General features: G+C 38.8%; 2 protein-coding genes across 2 annotated transcripts; both read left to right on the forward strand.

The window, feature by feature from the left end:
- Positions 1–3,125: 3,125 nt before the first annotated feature.
- Positions 3,126–4,211, forward strand: LOC141845145 (transcription factor MYB3-like). The gene is made up of 3 exons (XM_074733196.1): positions 3,126–3,309; positions 3,376–3,505; positions 3,586–4,211. The coding sequence occupies exons 1-3, from the start codon at positions 3,177–3,179 to the stop codon at positions 4,097–4,099; spliced, it is 777 nt and encodes a 258-aa protein (XP_074589297.1). The 5' UTR covers positions 3,126–3,176; the 3' UTR covers positions 4,100–4,211.
- A 5,875-nt stretch (positions 4,212–10,086) lies between these two features.
- LOC141844922 (phytochrome A) lies at positions 10,087–16,519 on the forward strand. The gene is made up of 4 exons (XM_074732902.1): positions 10,087–12,867; positions 13,038–13,854; positions 13,999–14,289; positions 16,175–16,519. The coding sequence occupies exons 1-4, from the start codon at positions 10,809–10,811 to the stop codon at positions 16,404–16,406; spliced, it is 3,399 nt and encodes a 1,132-aa protein (XP_074589003.1). The 5' UTR covers positions 10,087–10,808; the 3' UTR covers positions 16,407–16,519.
- Positions 16,520–22,914: the final 6,395 nt, after the last annotated feature.

The raw sequence follows: 22,914 nt of genomic DNA on the forward strand, positions 1-22,914 counted from the left end.
AAGAAGTATTTTATTAGGACATAATTGAGTTAGTTATAACAGAGTAGAATTATTGAAGTGGATAAGGGTCAAATCTCGATGAAATCGAGGCAATGTTCTCTTTTATCAAGATCCATTATAATTTTTCGATTTATTTTTTCATAAATAATCATAGGACTGATCGTATAAAATTATTTGAGTAGTAAATTTTATTTTTTACTGAAGTAATTTGGATAGCTAACTGCCATGCACACAATGATTGATGATGAGAAATAAATTATAGTTTCTCTAATTTGAATTTTGAAATAATTAGTTTGTGCTGATCTCGCCACTATGGCTCCTACAACAAATAAAATAGTGTAAAAAGATTCCTATCAATTTTAGAGTTTGTCCTTGTCAATTATACGTTCTATTCCATAAATTAAATATTTAATTTGTAATTACTATGCACGAAACTTTATCAGTAGGCAAGATTCGAAGGATCGGATCACGTTAAATTTATCGTATACAATCTTATTTTATATTTTATAAGAGATTATTTTTATGATTTAAACTCCCAACTTCAAGAGGTTATTTAATTTGTAATTTATGATTAAAAATAAAACTTGTGATAGGAATAAATTGAGTATTTTCAAAACATGATTGGATGGTGTCATTTTCGTTTACTCGGCTCTTTTTCTCTCGAAGCAATGTTCATCTTCTAAAAATCTTAATTGGATTTGGCGGTTTGAGGAGTAAAGAGCGTTAAGATTAGCTAGTTCTATCTGTGCATGTCAATGGAGATATCTTCCATCCTTTTAAATACATGATCTTTTCCATGTGCTTTAGATGTGGACCCGACGTATTAGGACTTCTCACCTGGTGTCTGGTCCTCTTGATTCAGACACGGGAGCACCCACTTCTTTTGTTTAAGGTTCAAACCACATGGTTAGATCTGGATCATGGCTCATCCGGCAGTTAGTCCGGTGAAGAGCGGTCTCGCTCTGATACCACTTGTTGGGTCTAAAAAATGTCTGTATCTCCACAATGGCATGATATTGTCCACTTTGGGCCTAAGCCCTCATGATTTTGTTCTTGGGCTCTCCCCAAAAGGCCTCATGCCAATGGAGATATCTTCCATCATTTTAAACCCATGATCTTTTCCATGTGCTTTAGATGTGGGACTATGTTTGCACCCTTGTAACTCAACAATTCTGATGCTCAAATTAGTATCGAACATGAGAAGGAAAGGAAATCTCACGGAGATGTGAGATTCAATAGAAAAAGAAAATTGGAAAAACTTACTAGAGAAAAGTCATCTCTGCAAGACCACTTGCTTGGGGAACCGATATCTGAGCAAAGAAACACTATGCTCAAGAAGTCGGTTGCTCAAGGGAATTGATATCTGAGTACTAAGCCAAGATATCTGAGGAAATAATCAATATCTGAGTAAGAATTAAACCATAATGCTCGAGAAGTCGAGTGCTCAGGGAACCAATACCTGAGTATTGAGTTGAGATATTCGGGAAACCACTATCTTTGCAAGGAAACACGATACTTGGGAAGTCAGGTGTTGAGGGAATCAATACTTGAACTTTAAGTCTAGATATTCGGGGAACTACTATCTGAGTAAGGAAACACAACACTTGGTAAGCTAGGTGTTTGGGAAACCAATACTTGAACTCTGAGTCAGGATATTCGGGGAACCACTATCTGAGTAAGGAACCATTAAACTTGGGAGGCCGGATGTTCAGGGAATATTATTGTCCGAGAATCGAATCAGGATATTTGGAACCACTATTTGAGTAAGGAACCATTAAAAACAGGGAATATTAAGACCGTGCGACCATTATATTCAAGGAACCACTATCTGAGCAAGGAACCATTATGCTTGGGAGGGCGGGGTGTTCGGGAATATTGTTGTCCGAGAATCGAATCGGATCGGATTGGCTGAGAAACAAGACCACCCACTTTGCAAATAACTAGGATATCATCGCATCTCTCCTCTTTCAAGTCGGACTGAGGAGCGTAGTCAAATAAAGTCCGATTAAATATATAATAACCTCCACTTTCAAGCATCTTCTCAACTAATCTCATCTCATCGAACTGTCCTTTCCACTCCACATCACGACTTAATTATTAATCGTCTTTTTTTTTTTTTGCATTTGGAAAGTAAAAATCAGTAAGATTAAATTTCAATGAATATTTTGAAAGTCAATTTTTGAATATGTAATAAATTATACTATAAATAATTATTTGATATATAAATAAAAAGGATCGTCTATCTCCAAAATTAATGAGGTGATCATTTTAATACAATACTTCAGATTTTGAATACTAACTCTAAGTTAATCTCCTCGTCGATGCATCCAATTCTTCTACAAAAGGTAGAATCCGCCGTCCAGCGGTCCCATACGGTTGGCTCTACGACCATCTGTGAAGAGGTAAATTGTGAAAGTGTACAGTTGACCACGATGGAGGAGGACATTATCTCGACTTCGCCGAGGTTCGAACTCTTGTCCACTTTTGCAACCAAGAGCGGAGCCATGCAGGTTACCCGGGCTGTAGCCCGGGGGTCCGACGGCGACGAGAAGAAAAAAAAGATTTAAGAAGGAAAGGAAAAAAAATTTAAGAACTATATACCGTTACCGTAGTTCAAGAGTTCGAATCAGCCCGGATAAATCACCCAGGCGGGCTCAATTGTCTGGCAACTTTACTCGTCGTAACCAACCTCGTTGATGCATCCAAGAATCTTAGGGTGCAAAGCCTTTTTATCTCCTCAAATCTTTAGGATATAGTAAATGATACAATGCTCATTGCTTCGCGACGAATTCAATTAGCTAGTCGAGTGACGCGAGTGAGTTTGGATTAGCTAGTGTGGAGCATATAATTATATTTCTCATTATCAAACTATTCCATTGGCCACAAGACCAAACTGAACTGCATTTCACTGTACTTCACTGCATTTCCAGCTGCTCTGTGAAATTTCTTGGTCAGAAACTCATTCCGACCGTTTTACTGGATTTGGTTTTGAAGTCATGGAAGATCTCCATCCCTTCGCAGATCCTTTTCCAAAGGCAATCAGTGCCCCACCATCGGATCATCAAATCCAGTCGAAATGAGAGCTCATATAATCCAACCACATGCCTAGCTCTTTCTCTCTCTCTCTCTAGCTCAGACCTCATTGGCTCATTCTCTCCTGCAATCGACCTCGCTGGATGGGGAGGCACTCTTGCTGCTACAAGCAGAAGCTGAGGAAAGGCCTGTGGTCGCCCGAGGAGGACGAGAAGCTCTTCGACCACATCACCAAGCACGGCCATGGATGTTGGAGTTCTGTCGCCGAGTTAGCAGGTACGTACATGGTTCTCTTCGTCGGAGGAAACGATCGATCGAGTTGATGACGTTGGGAATTTTCAGGTTTGCAGCGGTGTGGGAAGAGCTGCAGGTTGAGGTGGATAAACTACCTCAGGCCTGATCTCAAACGAGGCACGTTCTCGGAGGAGGAGCAGAGGCTCATAATCGACCTCCACGCAGCGCTAGGCAACAGGTGGATCGAGCTAGAACATCGAGTTTATCTGCCGATTCTGTAACATTTTTTTTGTTTTTGTTTTTGTTTCCTCCCTTCAGATGGTCTCAGATCGCCTCCAGGCTGCCCGGAAGAACCGACAACGAGATCAAGAACTTCTGGAACTCCTGCATCAAGAAGAAGCTCAGGCTCCGAAGCGAGAAGCCGCCCGACGACGAGCTAGCCACGCCGTCGTCGGTGATCAACAATTCCAACTTCGACTCTGCGGCATCCGAAAGCCAGTCCTCGACCCAGAACCTGCCTCTCTGGTTCGAACAAATCAACAACAGCAACGGCGGTGACACTTTCACTCCGACTGCAAATCTACCTCAAGATCCTTCCTTTCAGCCTTTCCGGGATTTGGAAGGAGGTGCGGGTACAATGGAGTTGCAGAGCTGCGCTCCATGGCCGGCGTTGCTGCCGAATGAAGGAGCTGAAATCCACACCGGAGGCGAGCCAGAGGACCTCAAGTGGTCGGAGTACCTCGACGGCACCATCAGATGCATGTACGGGATCGACAAAGGGGAGGAGCAGCAACAACAGCAACAGCAGTTGAATTTTTGGCACCGCAATTGAAATAAATGAAAGAGCTGTTTAGAATTTTTTCCATGTGCAGAAGAACTTGGAATAATTTGTCTGCAGGCTGAGAATTTTTATTATTATTTATTTATTGTGATGATTTAAGAACAAAGAGAATCTTTATGCTAACGTGCAGTCTGCATCACCTTCCTATTTCATAATCTTGTTTCTGAAAAAATGGCAATGGCAATGTCAACTTGACGCAATAATATGAAGAGACAAGTGCATGCAGCTATCAACTGTACCTGTCCACTTCTTGCTTTAATCATCTGAAACCTAAGTTGTATTCAACTTACAAGAAATTACTGGACGTGTTCGATTGTATGTAAAATGGATTGCATGAATTGCTAGAACATGTGTTTTTGTCGGACAATAGAATCCGTAGTAGTCAACTACAGCTCTTCGATTTACTTCCTCATGAGACCGATCGTATAAGATTAATAGAGTGACTGATTCTATCTTTTGCTATAGTATTGGACAATAGAAGTTCCATTATGCTCCAAGTCAACAAACACAAGGATGGGTACAAAATGGGACAATGACTGTGTGATGGAGACTTCTTTTGTCGACAAAAATGCCTCTCTAATTTTGCTATGTTTGCCCTGGATGTTTTTAAACACGAGAGACTAAGAAGCAACAATAAACCCTCCTCCGGCACCGCACAGTGCAACAGTAAGAGACACGATGATTTTTCTTGCATTGTCGCTTGCACTTCCGAATTTATTAAGTGGATGAACAAGACGAATACGATTAAAAATATATATATATATAAAAAGGAAGGAACAATAAGGAGGAGGAGGTAGCATGTTCTGAGTGTCATGTATCATGTGCTTGGCTTCTTATTGGATGCAAAGCATGTGAAGTCCATGATTAGCTTCTTTATGCCATAACCCTTGTTGGAGAAGTCACTTTCTTCCATTCTACATACTCGTTTGGTTGTGGACGATATTGAGTTGTGAATTATGAATTTGTGTCTAAAATAACAAGTGTTGTCAAAATCTATGATGGAAACTATTCGTGATACTAACATTAATGATCCATGATACTTGGGATAGTGATCTCATTCTAGATAATCTAACCAATTCCGTAGTCGGCTCAGACTCCCCGACTCTAGATTTTGAGTTCAACATCCTAAGCACAACTATATGATTTGTATCTTGAGTCGCCCTAGGCATCCTAGCTAGACATCCCTTATACGACTTAACATCTTGAGTCACCCTTAGAATTTGACATCCTGAGCACCCCTGTACAACTCTGCATTCCAAATCACCACTACGGCTTGATTTCCAGAGTTCCTTGAATGACTCAGTCTCTCCTGAGTCACTCGTACAACTTTACCTCTAAAACACTCCATGTGATTTGACATATGATCCACTTAGGGTTGTTCCAGCTCCATAATCCTTGAGCATTGTGAACTCTTTAGAGTCCCTCGTGATAAAATCGAAATGACTGACTTGAATCCAATGCTACAGTTATTGTTCCTTGTCATTATAGCTGTTAATTTGGATTAAGTCTGTTAGGTTGGTTCGCTCCGCCAAACAGTTTAAATGGATTGGTATTTTATCAACATATTTTAAGATGAGTCCAGATGGATTGGCCTGCCTAGGCCCGCGACTCGCACGATTGACCCGCGATGGGCTTGGGTTGGTTCGCGAGTTGAGAATTTTTTTTCTTTTAAAATTTAAAATAAAATAAACTTAAAATTTTTAATATTTTCTATATATATTTTTTCATTTTTGATGGATTCATAAGTTTAACATACTTAATTCGCAACCAAAATGTAAAAATTTCACCCATATATATATATATATATTATTAGGATTATAGGTTGGCCCGCCTAACTCGTAAAACTTGAAAAACTTGATTCTGCATTTCTAAACTTGATTTTTCAACCGAAAAACCTGAAAAACAAGTCTTTATTCATGTTCTTTGTGGATAATGTGAAAAACTTGAAATGTATGTTATATCCTAGGATTTTCTAATGCTAGATTCAATAGATACATATTGATTCGCTCTTCCAAATATAATCAAATGTAAAATTGATGTATATATATCAAATCGTCGAAAATAATCCTTATGTCTCAAAGACGACGATAAACTAATCCTAAGTTTTGATACTAATTGAAAGTATTTGCAATACATCAATATTAATTAAAGCATGCATCTACTGGATCTAGCTATCATCATCTATAAGGCTAAAATTGAAAACTAAATTGAGACAGTGAAAAATTGAAATGGTTGACTTGAATCTTACGCTAAAGCCATTGTTCGTTACTTGTCATTGATCGGAGTTCCTACGAGTGCAATGAAATGACCTTCTGTAGGAATTAACAACAACCTGATTCCTCGTTTTAATGGAAAAGAGAAGTGAAGGAGAAACTCAAATTCAACATATGTCTAATTGAATTAGGCTTCTCCCCCTTATATATCTTGGTCTATTATGCAGGAATCATCCACCATAAAGTTTATAATCCATTAACAACTCATTAATATTAACAAACTAAGTTATTAAATCTACACATTCAATCCACATTCAATAGCATAAACTCCCCCTTCATGCAACATGCATTAGATCACGTAATTGAAATTTAATCTTAATGATAATTATTATGTATTGCTAATTTAAATATAAGTCCACTAAATAGAAACTTAATCCTTCATTGTAAAAATATGTCATAATCAAACATGACGCTCGTAAGTATAGACTACGGTTCTTGTTGGTACATATCATAATTGGGTATGGATCACAACTAAGCATGGTCCTTGCAGGCCCAGACCATAACTCGCCGTGACTTCTTCATAATCCATATTGTTGCAACCCATTTTTGCTTTCCACTACTTAAAGAGTAACTTAATCATCAGAGGTGTTTTGTATGTCTTTTAACGTGTGTTATTTCCTACAAAGTCATCTTCATCCCTAAAGGAGACACCCACTTCAACATCCAATGCAGAGATGAATTTCTAATGCATCAATCATGTCATTGGTAGAAAGAGATATAGAAGTGACACAATTGGAGAGTGAGAGTGAAGAGATTTCATTTTAATCTTTAACAATTCCCTCAGCTTCTCCTATCAATTCTTCACATGATACCTAAAGGCACAACCAATTCAAAAGTTTGACATTTGACATTAGACATTTGACAATTCAAAAGTATAGTAATGTGCCTTTTGGATGAGCTTGATTATCACTAAACCAACCAACAATTGCTTTTTAAACTATTATTATGTGATTTCAAAAGGTATAAGGGCTTATTTACCATAAAGGAAAATATAAAAGGATGAAGTATTACGAGTAGATAGATAAACATATAAGTGAAAGTGATAAAAAAATGAAGAGATGAATGCTTTGTAACTTGCTTGAGCCATACAACTCAAACAACTCGAAGCATCTAGCTCACTTCCTATTGTTTGGTCAAATAAATTATTTGACCCAACTGACTTGCCTCAATTTGTTCGAACGGTCTTACTTGCTCAAGTGGCTCAGTCAACTTATAATTTACTTGAATTTGATTGACTCACTTAGCTTACATAGAGACCAATTAGCTTGTTAATCTACCTAGATCAATTGATTTGCTCAAGTTGATTGTCTCATTGAGTTTGTATAAATTGATTGACCCACCTAACTTAGGTTGAACAATTAGCTCAATTACATCTTGATTGACATGCTCAACATGTAACTCAAATTAATTAATAAATTATAATAGTTATGATTATAGTTATAAATCATAACTGTTATAAAATATTATCTTTTTGATAATTATATATAATAAAACAAAAGATGCTTAATTGTGTTGTTCTCCTCTCTAGCATAGGGCATAGGCTAATGATCGATAGTAGAGCCGACAAAGGTGAATGGAGAGGACGAGAAAGCATGACAACAGGGTAGAGATATAATATAATAGTAGTGACCTAGGGCCCACACAATAGTTAAATCTTCACAGACATACTACTGTACTAAAAAATTAATAATAAATCTCAATTAATCTTATAGAGATCCGGTCCCCGGAAGTAAATCGGGAAACATATACGACGGTCAATCCAGATGTCCAGCATCATTTGATTGCGTTTTCCATTTAGAAGAAAATTCTTACAAATATGTCATAAGAAGATCACTGGATCACAATCTGAATGTCCTACCGTTGCACGATTGCCCCGGGACGAAAACTACTCTACTAACTCTTTGAATCTTTATAACTCACCTAAATTATTAAATATTATTCTTATAATCAATTTTATCTTAAATAAATCTAAAATTATAATAATTAATGCCTCGGACATGCATATACATTGATAAAGTTTGCAAGAATACATTAATTTTTATGTCTAAAATCTACTAATAGATTAAAAAATTATAAAACATTTCAAATCAAAATTAATATATTTTTATAAATTATATATATATATCTATGCCCTCAAATATAAATTTGATAAAGTAAATTAAAAATGATGAATTTTTAAATTTACAAAAGCTTAATAAATTTTGTCACAAACTCAGGCTTATGACAAATCAAAATCGATATATTCCTAAAAACTTTTTTGATATATCTATGTCTTTTTTGAATTTGATAGTATAAATTGAGAATAATAAATTTTTAAACTTATAAGACAATGATACTCATTAATCAAGATTATTAATGAGTTCTTAAAATTTCTATTCAAAAAATATCAAAATTTTAAATTTTAAAGTGATATGCATTGTTCATTGGTCGATTTTAAATAAAATTTATTAATAAATTTAGAAAATTTTAAATCATTTAAAATTAAAATTAATATATTTTTAAAAATTTTTAAATATATTTATGCAGTTGGTAAGAAAGGAAGAGTATAATGTGATAAGTATTTTTTTGAAATTATGAAAGTTGAATATATAAAATGAATAATATTGAAACTCTCTCACGTGATTAATAAAATATTAACTAATTAAATATAAATATTTCATCACTTCTACCGTACCCTTCATATTTTAATTAGATGTCATGTCGCAGTTAATTAAACTTATTTGACGTCGTCAGCTAACCATGCACCTTAATAAATACACATTAGCTTTCTAATGATAAATAGATTTAAATTTAGCAAATATTATATTTTAGTACAACATATAAACATTTACTAGGTATAAAAAATAAAAAAAATTTAAAAATTTAAAAATTTAAAAACCTTTAACATTTGTATTAATAAAATCGAGTAATTTACAAGGTGGTATTTATTATGGATGACACACGTATGACGTATCAACTGATTTATCTGATTATTCTTGCTATGGAATTGGAAATGCAATTAATTACTTAAAAAAATATTCAATATATTTTTCATCCAAAAATAATTTTATTCAATTTATTAAAATTATTATACATAAAATATTTTTATATAAAGAATTCTTTATTAATTTAGTCAAAAATTACTTAAATTTAATAATAATAATGTTATGGGACATATAAATATTTATTTTTTATATCTCTATTTTTTATTCATTTTTTAAATCGAGAGCGTCAGCCACGTGGTGCGCACAGTCGGGGCTTCAGAGTTCAGACCAGCGCGAGGATAACGAGCATATTAAAAATAAAAAATAAATAAATAAATAAATAAAAGACAAAGTTGAGACGATAAGAAGGAGCCGGTCCACGTCACATTTTTGGTTTTTTTTTATTTACAAAGAAAATAGATAAATAATAATAATAATAATAATAATAATATATGAAATCATTATTCTCCTTTTGGGTCACTGCCAAACAAATTAATTGGGAATGGGAGTTCTGCCATGGCACTTCATCTTCACGTGAACCCCCACGTCACCCGCACCTGCCGGGCCCCATCTGCGGGGCCCAGTGGGTGACGTCGGCGCTCGAGATAGATCCTGATAAATCTGATTGATCTTGGCTGGACCCGCGGCTCGGTCCAACCGGCGCTCGACACCTGGGATTGGAAATATGACAGGCATGCCCTCCCTTTCCTTCACTTTGAGAAATCGGCGGCCGCGACGACAATGGCGATGTCGGTGGCGGGCGACGAGAGCGCTGGCCGCTTACCGCCTTTTTACCTCCTGGAATTGACGTTTGCTCCGGTGAAAACTTAAGAAATTCGGTCAATCGGGGCGACGAGATCTATCTTGTAGCAGCTTGCTCGGATGAGGGACAAAATTTGATTACTTTTTCACGAGTTTAACTGCGCAGGGAGTGTTCTGGAATGGCGCGAGTGCATCGCTGTGACTCGTGGGCAGGGACATGGGTTTGAGTCAGCGGTCCCCAAACGGTGGAGTCACGCACGAGCCGACACTCTCCCCTGCGCCCGCCCGCACGCACGCGCTTCCTGACGCTCTTATCTCTTCTGTTGAGCAGGGGCACTCGTTACCCTCTCGGGGAAGGAGGAGGAAGCACCGTGATTGGGAACAGTCGTACGCCCACTGGGCACTGGTTCTTGGGGCCATGATCAAAGCCGAAAAAAAGGGGCCGCAAAAGTTGTTCTGTTCTTATTTTATTGCAAACTCAATCTTAACCATTGGGAGAAGATCAGCGTAGTGCGTGCCTGCTGTTTCTCGGTAAAAGGTGTATTTATTTTATCCCGATCTTGTTTTCTGCTGTCGATTTCAAGTCTCCAGTGGTCATTGAACTACGAGCTTTCAGCTTCGATTTGTAAGGTTTCTGCTGCTGTAGCGTATTGAGCTAGCTATTGATCCTCAAAGGCGCCGCCTTGTACGCCGGTGAGGGAGATGTCGTCGTCGCGGCCGTCGCGGCCGTCGCAGTCATCCACCAGCTCGAGCAGGAGCCGGCACAGCGAGCGGATAGTGGCGCAGACCACCGTGGACGCAAAGCTCGACGCCGAGTTCGAGGAGTACGGCGGGTCGTTCGACTACTCGCAGTCGGTGTCGGCGCTGCGCGAGGCGCCGGGGGAGCAGCGGCGGAGCGAGAAGGTGACGGCCTACCTGCAGCACATCCAGAAGGGGAAGCTGATCCAGCCCTTCGGATGCCTGTTGGCTCTCGACGAGAAGGCCTTCAAGGTGATCGCCTACAGCGAGAACGCTCCGGAGATGCTTACCATGGTCAGCCACACCGTCCCCAGTGTCGGCGACCACCCCACGCTCGGCATCGGCACCGACGTCCGCTCCCTCTTCACCTCCCCCAGCACGGCGGCGCTGCAGAAGGCCCTCGGCTTCGCGGAGGTCTCCCTTCTCAACCCCATCCTCGTCCACTGCAAGACATCCGGCAAGCCCTTCTACGCTATCGTGCATCGCGTCACGGGCTGCTTGATCGTCGACTTCGAGCCAGTGAAGCCCAGCGAGGTGCCCATGACCGCCGCCGGCGCTCTGCAGTCTTACAAGCTCGCCGCAAAAGCCATAGCCAAGCTTCAATCTTTACCCGGCGGCAACATGAAGCAGCTCTGCAATACCGTGATAGAAGAGGTGTTCGATCTCACGGGCTACGACAGGGTCATGGTTTACAAGTTCCACGACGACGACCATGGCGAGGTTTTCGCGGAGATCACAAAACCCGGTCTCGATCCTTACCTGGGACTGCATTATCCCGCCACTGACATTCCCCAGGCCGCTCGGTTTCTTTTCATGAAGAACAAAGTGCGAATCATCTGCGATTGCCGCGCCAAGCCGGTGAAGATCTATCAAGACGACAAGCTTCCCTTTGACATCACTTTCTGCGGCTCCACCCTCAGAGCACCGCATAGCTGTCACTTGCAGTACATGGAGAACATGAACTCGATCGCATCGCTGGTTATGGCCGTGGCGATCAACGAAAGTGAAGAGAACGAGGACGCGGAGGCGCAGCAGCAGCAGCAGAAGAGGAAGAGGCTTTGGGGCCTTGTTGTGTGCCACAACGAGAGCCCCAGGTTTGTACCTTTCCCCTTGAGATATGCTTGTGAGTTCCTAATGCAGGTGTTTGCCATTCATGTGAGCAAGGAGTTCGAGCTAGAGAACCAGATTCGAGAGAAGAACATCTTGCGCACCCAAACCCTCCTTTGCGATATGCTCCTCAAAGAAACTTCACCTGTAGGAATTGTGACTCAGACTCCAAATATCATGGATCTGGTAAAGTGTGATGGTGCCGCACTGCTTTACCAGAACAAGGTGTGGCGACTTGGTTTGGCGCCTACTGAATCGCAGATTCGCGACATCGCCTACTGGCTTACGGAGAATCACATGGATTCGACGGGTTTGAGTACGGATAGCCTCTTGGACGCTGGATATCCAGGTGCTTCAGCTCTTGGTGATGATGCTTGTGGAATGGCTGCTGCTAGGATAACTTCTAAGGATGTCCTCTTTTGGTTCAGATCTCATACTGCTTCTGAAGTTCGATGGGGAGGAGCAAAACATGACCCTGCAGACAAGGATGATGGCAGGAGAATGCACCCGAGATCATCGTTCAAAGCTTTCCTTGAAGTCGTAAAAATGAAAAGCTCTGTTTGGATCGACTATGAGATGGATGCCATCCACTCACTGCAGCTTATACTAAGGGGGACTCTGAATGAAGCTGGCAATTTGAACAAAGAGGAAACTTTAGATTCCAAGATCAATGACCTAAAGCTAGAAGGCCTGGTGGAGCTACAGGCAGTGACGAATGAAATGGTCCGCCTAATCGAAACAGCTACTGCGCCAATTTTGGCTGTAGATATCGATGGTATCGTAAATGGGTGGAATCTCAAAATTGCTGAACTAACAGGTCTTTCAGTTGATAAGGCCATAGGGAAACATTTACTTGGACTTGTCGAAGAATGCTCAGTAGATGCTGTCAGGAGGATGCTTCACTTGGCATTACAAGGTAAGGTTATGCTCCTCTTTTTCACCTCAAAACAATTATAAAGTTACATATTTGGTGTTTCTAGGAGAATCACAATCCTTTTTGTTATTCAGGATCCCCTCACATATTAGAGACAGATTTCTTCTACTTGACACACTGTTCTTGTCATTTTTTTCCTTGAATATATTCAGGAAAGGAGGAGCAAAATGTGCAATTTCAAATGAAAACTTATGGTCCTAAGAGGGATGAGGGTCCAGTCATTTTGGTTGTGAATGCTTGTGCAAGTCGCGATGTCGACAATAACGTAGTCGGTGTTTGTTTTGTGGCTCAAGACATGACTAGTCATAAGATGGCGATGGACAAGTTCACTCGGATTGAAGGAGACTATAAAGCCATTATCCACAATCCGAGCCCCCTGATTCCTCCAATATTTGGTGCAGATGCTTTTGGATGGTGTTCAGAATGGAATGCGGCTATGACCAAGTTATCTGGATGGCAGAGAGACGAAGTGATCGATAAAATGTTATTAGGTGAGGTTTTCGGAAGTCATGTTGCCTTCTGCACAATGAAGAGTCAAGATGCCTATGTGAATCTCAGCATCCTTGTTAACAATGCAATGACGGGGCAAGAAACTGAGAAGTCTCCATTTAGTTTTATCAATCGCGACGGTAAGGTTGTAGAGTGCCTATTGTCAGTGAGCAAGAAAGTCGACGAGGAAGGGATCATTAGAGGGATCTTTTGTTTTTTGCACATTGCTAGCCATGAGCTGCAACATGTCTTCCATGTGAAGCAAATTTCTGAACAGGCCGTGCTGAAAAGATTGAAGGCACTTTCTTACATTAGGCATGAGATCAGGAATCCCCTCTCTGGTATCATGTACACAAGAAAGTTACTTGAAGGTACCGACTTGTGCGATGAACAGAAACAGCTTCTCGACACTGGAACAAAGTGTCAGCGCCAGCTAAATAAGATTCTCAATGACTTGGATCTAGAGAGCATCATGGATAGGTATTGTTCATCCTACAACTAACTCAATACAACTGTGTTATCTTCTCGATCCAACCATTCAGTTTAGTTTTTAGTTTTGATCTCTAAGCAAAAAATGGATATAGACTTAGTAATTTATATTCTTCCTTTTTCTCGTGCATTCAGTTGGTTGGATCTCGAAATGGTCGAGTTTGCACTGCATGATATGGTGGTCACTGCTGTAAGCCAAGTCATGATTGCTAGTGAGGCAAAGGGAGTCAGAATAATCTACGACGTATCTGATGACTCCATGAATGAGGGTGTTTATGGTGACAATCTTAGGCTTCAGCAAATACTCGCCAATTTCTTGCTCTTGTCTGTTAAGTCCTCCCCTGCTGGTGGTCAGATTCAGCTTGCCGCTAATCTTGCCAAGGATCAGTTGGGGAAATCTCTTCATGTTATACATCTTGAACTGAGGTACGATACGGTTAATGACTTTTAGTTGTGCATCTAGTTTTAATGATCATAATTTTGCTACTAAATTGCTTATGTCGTCATTTACTTGCTCTTGCCTTTTGCGATAATTTTGCAAGCCTTCTGGCTCTCTTTTTACTGAAGATCCTGCTTAGAATTTTCCAAAACAAAAAGGTTTCTAAAAGTATTTCCAAAACATGGAAAAGGAAGAAGATGAGAGCTCTTGGAGTTCATAAGACATGAACTATATATGTGCCCCCCCCCCCCCCCCCCCCCCCCCCCAAAATCCGTAAAACGATCTTATAGAGGATGGCTCTGTCAATAATAATGAATCTCGAAGAAGTTGACTGTACTTATTTTATAGCAACAGAGCCATAAAATTGTAGTGTATATATTCCATGACCTTTAGGAACCAAAGATGCACTTTGGAACTTCGAAACTGTACTTCTTTTTGGATCTTTCAATCTGTAGCATATGCATTTCTAGGACTTTCAAACTGCAGTATTTAGGTGTAATATTTGGAAGTCTATGAACGCAGTATATAGTTTTTGGCTCGTCGATACTGTAATGTCTTTTGCAACTATAGTACATGGGCAATCCAAATGGTAGTATGTAGGTTCAATCAATACAAATCTATAGCATATGGCCTTCGAACTCATAATATACAGTTATTCACAACTGTTGTATACGGTCTTCCGAACCATTGTCTTTGAAAGTTCACAACCTTATTACATGTTTCTGATTCAAAACCATAGTATATGCCATTTCAAATTGTTGTGCGTTAGTTCACCGCCATAGCACGGAGAGGATCCACTAAGTGCAGTCGTCTGCATCAGGAATTGTGCTTTACTTGTGAAATCGTCCTCTATATATTCACTTATGGAGGCACTTGTACGAAGTAGTCGGATTTCAGTCGTATTGGTAAAGGCCACAATCACTCATTTTAGCACCACAATCAATCTGTCAAGTTTTGTGAGGAACATCAATTAAGTTTGGTTTAAGAGATACAAAAGTATTATATACACGCGCATATGTTCAGGGATAGTGTCCTTTCTCGTAGAACTAACATTTGTCAATAGTTTGTTCCTTTTTATCAGCTGCTTTGTCAAATCTTTTCTTTTTCGTAAAACTTTTGGCTTTCGCTTTTGCTTTCAGCAACCTACCAACTCCTTGAAAAGTTTAATTTTCCTCTTGAATAATCTTCCTAGTCAATTCATTAACACCCCACTTGTCCAATTTCTAAGGTCTTCAATCAATATTAGTCTTCTTAATGATAAAGCTTTTGCATACTCTTCAACTCATCAAACTACAGGATTATGAGTTGTATCATTAATGTACTAGCGAGCGAATCACTTATCAGTAAAAAGTCACAAACTTTAGATATTTGTGAAATGATAGTCTTAATGTTGTTTGTAATAGTCATCGACATAAACACTGTTCAATCTCTCTGTCTGTATTTGATGTCTCTTTTCCCCTTGTAGTTGTTCCCTAAGGCTCAATCGATCGACCTGGGCTCCTGTTCTAGAAATAATTGGTTGGTGGTTGTTGGACTCTCTTCTCTTCTGGATTTTGTTTCCGCTTCGGTCCATATGAGAAAACATTGGCCAGATCTACAAATTCTCAAGATCAGAGGATTCCTTTCAAGATGAATCTCACGGATTATGATCATTAGAACAGCTAGAGTTAGTCATTCGTCAATGGTCATACAATGAGGGGAGGGAATTACATACTTTAGGATCATTAGTCGTTACGAGTCAACGAATACTGACCTATCAGCATATTCTTAGTTCATCAGTTCAATTGTTGTTTTCTTTTCGCGAAGTTTTAGCCATAGAATTTGCTCAGTTTATGCCCCTTGTCATCTTAATCCTACATTCTTGACTCTCAGGATAACACATTCTGGAGGTGGAGTGCCAGAAGAACTGCTGTCCCAGATGTTTGGAAATAGCGAGGCCCCGTCCGAGGAGGGGCTTAGTCTTCTGGTCTGCCGGAAACTGCTGAGGCTCATGAACGGCGACGTTCGCTATCTGAGGGAAGCCAGCAAGTCGGCGTTCATCGTGTCCGTGGAACTCGCCTCTGCCCAGAAGCCTCAGGGCATGAGGTCATGGACATCAGTTTGATGCTCACCTCCTTATGAGCTTTTGTAGAAACAATCTCTCTTCTGATCTCTTTTGCTGAACTGAAAATTTTCTGTTTTCAATAAGCAAATGCTGGTGCTTCTTCCTTCTCTGAAGGACTACTTTAGTTGAAAGTGCACTTCTTAGAAATTTTTAATTAAAGTTGCACCACTTTAAAATAATTTTAAACTGTGAGAGTAAATTTACGTGACTGTTCGCACTTCTTACGTGATTGAGATTTCTTGTCAACGTGGTAACGAAATAAAAAATTATGATCTTATCCTAAACTTCCAAATATCATAATCATCTGCCCCTGTCACTGCCTCTCTTGATCATCGTTACTCTTCGTCGCCATCGACACCTCTCTCGCTTACCGTCGCTCATCACCATCGTCGCCTCTCCGTCCTGATCACCGCTCTCGACGGCAACGTGGAGAGGGAGCTTAGGGTTAGCAAACCCTAAAATCCAGATTAAGATGACGGGACGTGGTGATGGCGGTTGACAAGGGCGATGATTGTGATTTTTGGGGGGTTTAAGGTGAGATAGTGATTTTTTTTGTTTAGTTGTTGTTTGTTCCGGTAGATGCTGGAGAGGATGCTCCGCTATAGGTGCTTACGGATAGCAGCAAGATGAGTGGGACAGGCAGCAACAAAGGCGATGATCGCGATTTTTGGGGGGTTTAGGGTGAGATCGTGATTTTTTTATTTAGTTGTTGTTTGTTCCGATAGATGCCGGAGAGAAGAGAGCATATGAGCTTTTGTGTTAACTCCATTAATACAGTAACATTAATAAGGAAGGAAAGCTCATCGAATTTTTTCGATATAGGACTATTCCCCATGCACTTCCTTATATAACATTAATTAACAATTAATGTTATTCTGGACTGAATTTGAATAATTAATTTCTCATTCACTCTTAATCAATTTTGAGCAAATTAATAGTCTAAATCTATCTACACGAAACGTAGATTTCGATTTTAAAATCAATTACGACTTTCATTGATTGATGGCACCACGATTTTTTCACAAAATTGTATGGGTCTATTAAGGTCCAATATCCAACAGTTGCTACGCTGGCGAGAAATCTCAACCACGTCAAACACAATCGCACAAATTTAATTGGACAGGATATATATATATATATATACACACAAACAATTAAAGTTTGGTTTTTCCATAGGATAAACCAATTGGATCAAATTCACTAACAATAAGTGATTTCAAAGAATGTATATATTATTTTATCAATTTATGTGTGCAAATGTATTATTCTACGATAGAATAAAAATGAACGTTGTTTAGCAAATTGCTTGTTACATCAGATGATAGTTGACTAATTCACAAACGTGATTAGATTCCTCTCTCCATCTTAAAGATCTCTCTATGAGTTCGACTTCCATCTCATTAAATGGAGCAAACCTCGTTGACTTTCAGGATCAAGTTGGACTTCGCAAGGGATGACTTGGCGGGCACAAACAGTTAACTGAGGAAATTTCCAGGTCAATGCCAAAGAGCAGCTGTCAAATGGCATCATTTACAAACAAAAAAGTTGACAAATAAAGTGGTACCAATGAATCTTGATACGCCAAATAATTGACAATAATTGACAATAATAACATTTTAGTCGTGTGGGCAGTAAGTGTACACATCAATCCAAAGTCAAAAGAGATTCATCATCATTTTTAAAATGGTGTGTGTATATATATACCATTTTGGTACTACTAAATTTACCATTTTAGTACTACCAAATTATGAATCTCTTTATATATATATATATATATATGAAACTATGTATTAATTTATAATCTATTTTGAGATACAAGTTATCGTTTATGATATATTTCGAGGCGTCATCGTTTATGATATATTTTGAGATATACTCTATCGTTCTCATTATATTTTCTGAGAGAAATGGTTTCATGATTGAAGTGGTCATATTGTCTCTTTATCCCCGCACTCTACATCTTGATCTAGTCATAGAGGGTGTAGGTCTTAGACGAGAGCGGAGGAGTGAGATTGATGCTGAATGGCTTGGAGATGAGGTCGGTACCCAAGGTTGAGTTGGAGACGAGATCGGTACCCGAGATTGAGTTGGATATGAGGTCGACAACCCGAGGCCGAGTTGAGATGAGGTCGACACTCGAGGTCGAGTTAGAGATGAGTTCGGCAGCCGAGGTCGAGTTGGAAATGAGGTCGACACTCGAGGCCGAATTAGAGATGAGGTTGATGCCTATGCTCGAATTGGAGATGAGGTCAGCACTTGAGGTAGAATTAAAAATGAGTTTAGCACTCGAGACCTAGCTGAAGATGAGGTCAACACCTGAGGCCCAGTCATGGTAGTCGATATGCGCGCCCGTCCGACTAAATCCATGTCCCTTCTAAGCCTAGTTCTCTATCTTTCAAGACCATCCTGACTTTGACTGATAGCTCAATGTTATTCCGGATCTCAATGGCCATGTGGGGGTATATATATAATCTAAGTTTTCAGATCTTACGATCCGACTAATCCTATAAGTGACTAGCCCAGGCCCATGAAAGTTTTTCATCGACATCAAGGTAAATCTAAAAGTACTCATGGAGGTTGGCCCAACCCCACAGAAGTTTTTCATTGATCACCAGAGTAAATAGAAAAGCGCTCGTGGAGGCTCATTCATATGACGAGCGTTTTTAGGTCCACTTATCACTAAAAGGAAAATCCTCTATAGTGCATCGTAGTTGAGACTCGAACTTGAGATATCTGATTATCCGCTACACCGGGGATCATACAATTATATTGCTAACATATATAGATGTATCAATCACTAATCCATGCATGATGAGAGTAAAATAATGAAAGCATAACTTTTTTATGCCAAGTGCTAAGATAATTATCTTCATTGACCAAACTTATTATGATTAGATATATTGATTAAAAAAATACACATAATGGTTTTAATATATAGGTTCTAAATTTTTACTCAAAATTTTGAAATTGTGATAAATTTATATTGTAATAAGGGTAAAACAATTAACTGCTAGCAGTCGTGCGAGTTAGAGAGGAGGTGAATATCTCTAATCGCTTAATTCGTCTTAAACTCGTGCTCTGAATGCTTAGCAGAATACTTGAATTAACCTTGGTATCGTATACACAACTCTTAGATTTACTTAGTATTCGCTTCTTAGGCGACTAATCCAATGTTTATTTGTGATCTCCTTCTACTATGAATTATTCCTTTTCAAATACCTTCCAGAGGCAGAGAAGTCTCTTACAACAAGTTCACGACAATACAACAATGAAAATGAATACAAATTACAAATGAAAGCAAAATAACTTTATAAGATGAGAGCTTCACATTGATTGTCGTTGGTAGCTTCGGAATGCTTTTTATTGATCTAGAAATGTAATAGAACGAAAAATATCGATTACAAAAAACTCCTTGAAATCCTTCTTTTAAAGCTTTTAGGTCGGGATTAATTTTTACCTATTAGTCAACTAATCTTATCTATCAGTTGATTGATGTGGTCTTTGACCCATTAAATGACTGTTGAACCTTCTGAAATATGTTTGATTTTATCGATTATTTGAACATTGATGTCATTTATCAATCGAATTAAGCAATTGAGTCGATATGCTTTTGTTCGACTTTCGATCGACATCAGTCGATTGATGCAACTCATCAGTCGACTGATATCATCAGTCAAATCAAGCAATCAAATTCGAATTGCTTCTGTTCGCTGTAAAATCTCATCAGCCGAATTAAGAAATCAAATTTGATTTACTTCTGATTGCTTTTGATCAACATCAGTTGATTGATACCCATGATTAATCGACTGATATCAAATAACAAAATATATCTCTGAACGAGCTCCGTTTTGCATCAAAGATTATCTTGTTCTGATATCTGAGTCTAAAGTTATAGCCTTCGAAAGTTTGTTCTCTGATTTTCGCATCATTATCAATCGACTAATACTCCTATTTTAGCCTTATCAAAGTTGAATCTCGTCTTGTCAGATATCTAGTTAACATACTAAGACTTGATTCAATATCCGATCAATCTTGACATGTAAAAACTTCCTGTAGCCTAACATCCGATCAACCATAACCTATTGAGACTTCATCGTTGCTTAGCATCAGATCAACCTTAATCTGTCAATACTTAACGCTTCATGCCAACACCCTATTGGACTTCCGATCACTAAGTGTCCGATCAACCGTGACCCTCATTTGAACTTTTCTTCTCGTGCCAATTCCCTATTGGACTTTCGATCACCAAGCATCCGGTCAAATATGACCCACTTGGACTGTCCATCTCATACCAAGTATCAGTCCTCCATGACCCTCCTAGAATTCCTCTTGTATGTCAAGTGTCTGATCAATCATAACCCACTTAGATTTTCTGTCTCATGCCAAATGCTCGATCCTCCATTACTCGCTTGGATTGTGTTCGGTCATCCATAATTCACATGGACTTTTCCACCGTCAAGTATCTAGTCAACTTTGATCTACTTAACATCTAATTAACATATTGATCAAATATCGAAATATAACTCAAGTCAAACCAAGTTTAGTCAATCTGATCAATCTTGACTATATATTGCACCAATATTAACTATATATGAATTGTTTAATTTTATGAAGCAAACAAAACGCTAATGGGTCCTATGGTGTAGGTGGATTTTATCAAAAATTATGACTTTATTTTTTGGGGTAAGTTTGAATCTTTTTCGATTGTGACAAGAGCAACCTTTTCATCGAAACACTAGTGATAAATATAAATATTTGAGAAATATATGCTAAAATGAAAGTCAACATGTTTTGAAAGGATTCAAATTGTACTGAATGCAAGTGGGACACGGTAGAGTCATTGATGGATTATTTAAAGCATCACAGTTTGATTATCAATTGGAGCATACATTTCTGCAAAAAGTAAAATCTGTCATCTCAACGGTCTTACATGGTCGACTCTACAACCATATGTGAGGAGATAAATTGAGAAGTTACAGTTGACCACAACGGAGAAGGGTATTATCTCGACTTCATCGAGATTCGAACCCTTGTCCATTTATGTAACTCTGCTCCGTCGTAACCAACTCAGCTATGCCCCAGGGGCATCAATTGGAGCATACATATTCTTTATTTGAAAGAAAATTTATGAAATATCGCATGAAATACGATTACCTAAGTGGATTGGACTACCATTAACAAAGCGGTCACATTGTAGCCCACAATTCTAATACTCAAATGGAGCATGACACTCTATAGCAGTGGGTCAATCTTAAAGGTCGACTATCAATGGCCTCCACTGTGAATAATTGAAAATCTTAATTAGCAAAAAAAACTTAACTATTACATGGACCACATACAAAATTAAGTAAATCGAGAAATTACAGTTGACCACAATCGAGATTCAAATCCTTATCCATTTCGACAACTCTGCTTCATCGTAACTAACTCAACTATGCTCCAGAGACATTAATTAGAGCATACATATTCTTTATTTGAAGGAAAAATTATGAAATATCGCATGAAATACGATTACTTAGTGGATCGGACTACCATTGACGGAGCAATCATATTGTAGCCCACAATTCTAACACTCAAATAGAGCATGACACTCTATAGCGGTGGGTCAATCGTAAAGGTTGGCTATCGATGGCCTCAACTACGAATAATTGAAAATCTTAATTACCAAAAAAAAAACTTATCTATTACATGGACCACACACAAAATTAATATATATCTCATAGTCTCCTCATACTATATACTAATTAATGATGACCAAAACTAATCACAAATGTCATGTCACACTGTTCTCATCTATCACACCTCTCATAAACTATCACAACCTCTTTCACATATAATAGAGACACATGTCTACTTATGGTATAAAATTTTCTACAATAAACCTTCTATATATGTCAATTAAATTCTCATCATCAAATCTTCAAATCTAACTACAACAACAAGATATGATTTCCTTTAAATTTGGGACAAAGATCGTCGACACAAAGATTTTCTTAATAGTTTAAGTAGATCGATCGATGGATAGTCAACTGTGGATGGTTTCGTCTTAGAATTCGTTGGAGTCGGCTTGTAAAGTCAATCGATCGACTTTGTAATTTGTTGTGTGCACTCTAAATCCCAAGCCATCAAAGGAGACAACTTAAGTTGACCAGGGCGAAAAGTCAACGCATTTGTTCGAACTACGTGCGCTGCCACGATCCACTGTGATACTTGTTCACACTGATTTTTGTATCTGTCCGTCAACCGAAGAGTCATTTTCTGTGGTATATATACAAATACAAATACAATACGTGTATTATCCAGAATCCAAGTGTAATCCAATACGGTAAAACAAAGGTGGACGTTAAAATAAACTGAAAACCCAGTAAAAGCATTATTAAATTAAACACGTGTTCGCAATACGAAGCGAGCACGCGGGCTGCCGATGCGATACGTGTCCTATAAATAACCGCCATTAGAAGAGTTCGCTGGGTGTTCGATCAAATTCGCTAGGTGTTCGATCAAATTC

The sequence above is a fragment of the Curcuma longa genome, chromosome 14 (genome assembly GCF_044706935.1).
Source record: "Curcuma longa cultivar G26 ecotype Majalengka, Jawa Barat chromosome 14, ITB_CL_G26_1.1, whole genome shotgun sequence".
NCBI classification, from domain to species: domain Eukaryota; kingdom Viridiplantae; phylum Streptophyta; class Magnoliopsida; order Zingiberales; family Zingiberaceae; genus Curcuma; species Curcuma longa.

Coding starts and splice junctions, on each gene's coding strand:
- LOC141845145 (XM_074733196.1), top strand. CDS start 3,177: ATGGGGAGGCACTCTTGCTGCTACAAGCAGAAGCTGAGGAAAGGCCTG. Junction 3,310..3,375: donor TTCTGTCGCCGAGTTAGCAG/GTACGTACATGG, acceptor GGGAATTTTCAG/GTTTGCAGCGGTGTGGGAAG. Junction 3,506..3,585: donor CACGCAGCGCTAGGCAACAG/GTGGATCGAGCT, acceptor TCCTCCCTTCAG/ATGGTCTCAGATCGCCTCCA.
- LOC141844922 (XM_074732902.1), top strand. CDS start 10,809: ATGTCGTCGTCGCGGCCGTCGCGGCCGTCGCAGTCATCCACCAGCTCG. Junction 12,868..13,037: donor GCTTCACTTGGCATTACAAG/GTAAGGTTATGC, acceptor GAATATATTCAG/GAAAGGAGGAGCAAAATGTG. Junction 13,855..13,998: donor CTAGAGAGCATCATGGATAG/GTATTGTTCATC, acceptor TCGTGCATTCAG/TTGGTTGGATCTCGAAATGG.